The 6,590-nt window shown below is 49.7% G+C and overlaps 1 protein-coding gene across 1 annotated transcript in view; it reads left to right on the plus strand.

Annotated features, from left to right (window-relative positions):
• The first annotated feature begins 337 nt into the window (after positions 1 to 337).
• The window catches only part of ITGB5 (integrin, beta 5), a 198,740-nt gene continuing 192,487 nt past the window's right edge, over positions 338 to 6,590 (plus strand). The window contains exon 1 of the mRNA XM_006884212.1: positions 338 to 449. Coding sequence (XP_006884274.1) covers positions 380 to 449 — 70 coding nt within the window. The 5' untranslated portion in view covers positions 338 to 379. The remainder of the gene's footprint in view (positions 450 to 6,590) is intronic.

Here is a 6,590-nt window from a genome sequence, read left to right on the forward strand (position 1 = left end):
GCGGGCTGGGGACGGAGAAGGGAAGGGGCGGAGGCGTGGGGTAGAGCGTGCGGGCGCGCGGAGCAGCCCGAGTAGCCGCCGGAGCGCGGAGCCTGCCCTCCCCTGCGGGGCCGTCCCAGGCAGCGACATTCCAGGCCACCCGGCCGACGAGGCAGGGTAGCGGCCATCCCGGGACTCGGCTCGGGGAGGGATGGTGGCGGCGGGGCGCGGGCCGACACAGCCTCCAGCGCCTCCCGCCCGGTCCCGGGCTCTGTGAGTCGGGGCTGCGCGCAGGGCATGCGGCTGCGTCCCGCTGCCCTCGGCCCCTGCGCCCCGGCCCGGCCGCTCAGTCCCGCGGAGTCCGGTCCCCGGCACCGCCACTGAGTCCGGGCGCCCCGCCATGCCGCGGGCCCGGGCGCCCCTGTACGCCTGCCTGCTTGGGCTCTGCGCGCTCGTGCCCGGGCTCCCAGGTAAGCCGCGCCGGGGCGCCGCGCCGCCAACTGCGGAGAAAGAAACTTTGTTGTTGGGTTGAGAGCCGCCTCCTGGCGTCCTGGAGGCGCAGGGCTGGAGGGGTTGTGCGAGGGTTCAGGGCGCCTTCGGAGCCCTCACAGGTGAGCGAGTCGCTTCGGGTGCAGCCCTATCTGAAGCTTTAGAAACGCTGGCGCAGCAGGGCGCACCTCGGGTCGCGGCACCGCGGCCGGTCCCTCTCCCTCCCGGGCCGAGGAGGAGTCTGCCTTCCTGTGTAAACACACTTGCCCATCTGCTGACCGTGCAGCGAGGGTGCTGCTGCCAGCCCCCGGCTTTGGACCTGGACTCTATGCCCGGCACAAAGGGACCTCTGTGGCCGGACGGGGGCGGTCAGGCCGCTGAGAGACAGAGCGAAGCCACTCATGCCCTGGATCCGGGGAGGCGAACCGAGGCGCGAGACCCAGAGTCTTCCCAGGGGCCAGAGACAGGGCTCATCATAACGCACAAGACCTTGGCTCCCGAAATTTCTGGCTCGTAGGGTCCCTGGAAAGGGAGCACTGGTGGCCTAGAAGCTGCGATGCAGTTCCAAAGGCACGCAGTTCGAATTCATTGCAGGATGAACATTCTCCTCCCGTGCGATTTAAAACCACTGGAGGGTCAGCTAGGAGTTGGCAAAGACAAACAACAGGACCCCCTAGAGCAAATCCTCAAGTTTCCCTGTGCCTCCACCACCCTCTAACCTCTCACCTCCCCCGACCCCCCAAACTGCTGCATACCAGAGGGGAGACCCACACCCTCAGCCCCAGCCGGGGCCCACCTGGCATTCCTGACCAGATCCCTTCTGCTTGGCTTTATCCTATACAAAACTCACACTTCCCTAACTGTAGGATCCTGGAGCAGAGCGCGGGAATGTGAGACTGTATTAGCCCTTCACTGCCGTGGGTGGGCAGCGGTGAAGGCGCCCCCAGTTTAACTTTCCGCAGTTTGTAGTTAGGAGGCCTCTGAGGAGGGGGTGCTCTGGCGCTGGAACCGCCAGGCGAGCGAGCTCCTTTCCCCCAACTCCCGCCACCTCCCCAGGCGAAAGTACAGGAAGCTCCCAACTTTCTCCTTTCCCTTAGAAAAGAATTGAGTGTTGGGATGCCCTGTTCACTTTCAGACTTGAGACCTTGCTTGCTCTTGTGAGCCAAGCGGTTGCCTGGTTGCCTGCGGGGAGCACTGCCCCCCCCTCACTTCCCGGGGTGTCTCATTTACATGAAGGTAACCCTGGTTTATGTCTGAGAGCCGGGGAGCGGTCTGCGCGAACAAAAACGTCGTTCAGGCTCTCATTCAAAGTTAATACTGTTGCAGGGTTTCTTTGACGCGAAAAGAATTACTCCGGAGCTGGGGGGGGAGGGGGGGGAGGTCAGTGGCTTGCAAACACACCTGCCAGCCAGTGCTCATCACTGGTGCTTTACAAAGAGAAGGACAGTGTAGCCCTCGCCCCCCACCACACGTGTATCTTTGCCAGTGGCCTCTGCTTTGCGAGGGTGGCACTTTAGTTGGAAATTGTGCTTTAGTAAAATATTTCTTTTTGGTAGGACCACATTATCTCCCATTAAAACCTGGCAATCCTGTTATTCCCCTTTTCTTTTTTTTCTGTTTCTTTTGTTTTTGAGCCTTGGGGTTCTGTGAGATGAAAAGAATAAATTAGGAACTGTTCAAGCAGATGACTTCTAAGGACCCTTTCACTTGCCACTGTGTGATTCTAATGAACAAGCATGTATTTCCAGTTGCACAGAATTATTTAAACCATCATTTTCCATCAGAGAGTGATTTTTCTTCCCCTGGCCCCCCACGAAGATCTCCATTTTTTCAGGTGGGCCCAAGAATGAGGTAACTAGAAGGAAAATTGATGCCTTTGAGCTGTGGTGCTGGAGAAGAGTATTGAGACTACCATGGACTGCTAGGAAAACAAACAGATTTGTCCTGGAAAGGGTTAAACCGCGTGGCTCCTTGGAGGCAAGGATTCTGAGGCTCCATCTAACATACTTTGGACATGTTGTGAGGAGAGACCGGTCCTTGGAGAGGGACATCATGCTTGGGAGGGTGGAGGGACGGCGCAGGAGAGGAAGGCCCTCTATGAGGTGGATTGATTCAGTGACTGGGATAATCGGGATGGGAGTGTCGGAGACAGTGCGATTGGCACAGGACAGAGGGGAGTTTAGGGTTGTTGTACATAGGGTCGCTATGAGTCGCAGGCGACTCGACGACACATAACAACACAACAACAGGGAGCTCTGGTGGCCTAGTGGCAAGATGCTGCACTGCCATCCCAGAGGTGGTTGCTGTTGTTGTTATGTGCAGTCGAGTCGCTTGCGACTCATAGCGACCCTATGTACAACAGCCCTAAACTCCGCTCTGTCCTGTGCCAATCGCACTGTCTCTGACACTCCCATCCCGATTATCCCAGTCACTGAATCAATCCACCTCATAGAGAGTCTTCCCCTCCTGTGCTGTCCCCCACCCTCCCAAGCAGAGGCACGTGGTTCAAATCCGCCAGATGCTCTGCTGGAGAAGGAGGGGGCAATCACCTCCTGTACCAGTCAGATCTGATTTGACGGTACACGTAAAAATAATATAATAAAAATTAAAAAAAAAGGAAAAAGAAAGAATGAGGTAACTTGCCCACCAGCTTTGTTGGCCTTGTCCATGGGTTGGGAATGGTGGGCCAGGGCTCCGTTGTGGTCCAGTGATCTTTCCACTGCATCATACCCTTTGTACTGTCTGACTCAGTTTAGACAGAACAAGCATGGAGCCTCTGTGGGTTATTCTTACTCCTCCAGGGTTCCCTTTGCTTGTATAGGTGGTGATGGGTTCACCTCCTGCCATTTCCTGTTTGAGCTCAGCCAGCCTGCAGTGAGTCAGCAGTGAGGTGGTGGATAGAGCTGGCTCGTCACTTGTCTTCAGACTTCACCCTTCTTCCTCTTAGTCCTCTCAAGCTTTGCATGGTCTCCTCAGATTAGAGACTGGTTCGCAGTGTTATGATTTCTCCTAGTTTCACAGTGTTGCTGAATCAGTCCCAAACATTCTGATTTCTTTCCCTTTTTTGGGAGGGGTGTGTGTGTGGGTGTGTCTGTGTATATCAGCATGGCAGGCATGTTCTCCAGACCTTGTTTGTGCCTTGTACTAGGAATATGATCTGAAAAAACAATCCTCCTTACCCAGTGAAAGAAAGAGTTGACTTTCAAAGTTGTCCTTGCCTGGGCATTCCTAAACCAGTGGCCCTTTTAGCAGGAAACCTGGTAGTTTAGTAGTGGTAAAGAATTGAACTGCCAACCCAAAGGAACATGGTTCAAATCCACCAACTGTTCTGTGGGAGAAAGATGGACAGTCTCCTCCTGTTTGAGTCACCACCTCTGAAAACCCACTGGAGGGTCAGCTATGAGTCCATTCCTTCCTGAGGGTACTCAACAACAATGATAATACCCCGTTTAGTATACTTCATCTCTGCCCTTGACACTGCAGGAAACAAAACTTTAGTTATGGGGGCTCATTTGATCTCTGGCAGGCCAACAAATTCCCGTCACTCTTGTTATCCTGTGGTTCAAAGCCTCCTTGATAGAGTCCTAGGACAGTGAACTTCTCACAAAATCAGCAAGTATTTTTGGAGAGTGAGGCCTTTTACCCCATTCTTGCTATCTAAAATGGAAGTGTGGTATTATTGATCTTGTTTCATGATTAGAATCGTGTTTGTATCATTTATTTTTTTAAAAACAATTGTTCTTTTAGTGAATGCTCTAAATCCTAAGAGAACCCTTTATCTTTTCAAATGGCCTCAGATTATACTGTGCACACATGCATACACACACACACACACACACACACACACACACACACACGCATAACCTGCTACCACTACATTTTCCATAGTCCATGATTACACTGCTTGAAATTCAGTGCAAGTAACCAGGCATAGGTTTAGAAATGACAGGACAATGAAATGCAAACAGTGCCTTGATTTACAGACTACTGTTTACCCTATGGACTTTATACTTTAACTTTTTTCTTTAGTGAGAGTGGGCTTTTAATAAAGGGGATTGAGCCAGAAGAGGGCAGGGTCTAATTAGCACTAATTAGTATTCCTCTCCTGCTTGTTCTCCATGCTTATTTAGCTACTGAGGCAACAAAGAATTAAAATATCTAAGTAGTTTGGCAGAAAGCCCTTTGTGCCTGCCTGTCCCAGTAACTATAGTACTTCAGCCTGGTTGTGGAAATACGTATCCTGAGAAGTTTTAACACTTTTGGGAATGTGGGATCATGACACAGTACTTAAATAATAATGTCCCAGTGCGTGGCTGGGTTGATGGGAGGACTAGGGCCACCTTCTGTGCGGTTGAAGGAAACTCTGCCCAATCCTGCTCTTCCTTACAATCTCCACTGTGTTCAAACCCACTGTTACAGTCACTCTGTGTGTCAGCCTGTCTCAGTGCAAGTCTTTCTCTTTTTTTTGTCAACTGTGTACTTATCTAGACTATCATTGGCCCAGGATATTTCCTGACCTCCCGCCTCACTATACAGATAAACTTCACTAGGTTTTTCTGTAGCTAGAGTTTTTCTTTGTATATGTTAACAAGTATCCTTTCTGTCTTTTCATTCAAAGCACACTGATCAGGGATCTTGCTTTTTACTTTTAATGTTGCAATGTAGCAAGGTGAGGTTCTTTTAAAATAAAAATTTTATACTAGTTTACTTAGAAAGTTTGTATACATTGTTTTTCAGTAGATCTTACCCCTTTCCCCATCCCTCCCTCCACCCATCAAATTGTATTATCCTATAATTAACCCCCTTCCCCTCCATTCTTACTTCTCTGGTCTCCCCTCCCCACTGGATCCTCATACTAACTCTACAATAATGGTCTTATACAGTATTTGTCCTTATGTGACTGAGTTAGTTCACTTAACATAATGTTCTCGAGTCCCTCCCAGGTTAGGTAGTGATATACAAAACCATTGCTCCTGGTGCTGCATAGTATTCCATCTTGTGAATGTACCATAATGTCTCAATCTACTCAATTGTGGATGGACAATGGTGAATAAGGCTGCTATGAACATTTGTGTACAAGCCTCCGTTTGTGCCTCAGTTCTCATTCTTTCCAGGTATATTCCAAGCAGAGGAATAGCTGGGTCATTTGAAATTTCTGTTTGGCTTTCTGAGGAAATGCCAAACTACCTTCCAGAGTGGTTGTCCCATTTTACAATCCCACCAACAGTGTATAAAGAGTTCCTATCTTGCCACATCCTCTCCAACATTTATTATTTGCTGCCATGTTAAACTTTGCAGGGTGAGTCTTTTATATCTGTATTTACAGAACTTTTTAAAAACAGTTACACTTTATGCTATGATAGGATTATCATTTAAACAATGGAAGTCATATTTCATAGAGTTAGTGTAATGTATTCTGCAGGTGTCTGATATTCGGAAAGGTAGTCTCACCGGATCCTGTAAGGTGGGGACCGGCTGTAAGAGAGAAATTTTCTAGAGTACTTTTTTTCACTTAGTGGCCCGCCCTTGGGACAAGTAAATACTTAATTAATAGGCTTTGTGCTGAAAATGCTTTGCCAGTTGCATGACAGGTGTGTGGGATGTGTTGTGGGGGATGGGGTGAAGCTCTCCTAGTGCTTTGTCATTTTCAAGTTCAGAAGGATCATTATAGCTTGATACTCAGCCCTGTGGTTCGATGGTTGTGTTCTTGCCTTCCATGCAGGAGACCAGGATTTGAGTCCTAGCCATTGATTCTCATGTGCATTCACCTCTTATGCTGTCCCTGGAGTCTTAGGATGAGAAACAGATTTCAGTGGAATTTTCCACTAAAACAGATTAGGGAGAAAGGCCTAGTGGTCTACTTCCAGAAGCAGCCAATGAAAACTCTATGGCTCAAAATGGACTGACAAATGCTATATGGTGCCACTGTTGTAGAATGAGTCTGGCATCGGGGTGGGGGTAAGGCTGAGAAAAACTGGATGAAATATGTTTACGGCATTGAAGTCTATGGGGGAGAGAATAGTTTAAAAGTATTATATTTTAGGGCATTATGTTAATCGTAGGAGGGCTGCAGAGTGGATTATATTTGGGGTTGGGGGTGGGATTGGGGGAGGTGCGGGGGG

This window comes from Elephantulus edwardii, unplaced genomic scaffold (assembly GCF_000299155.1).
Source record: "Elephantulus edwardii isolate Elephantulus edwardi_28Jun2011 unplaced genomic scaffold, EleEdw1.0 scaffold00032, whole genome shotgun sequence".
In the NCBI taxonomy this organism is placed as follows: Eukaryota; Metazoa; Chordata; class Mammalia; order Macroscelidea; family Macroscelididae; genus Elephantulus; species Elephantulus edwardii.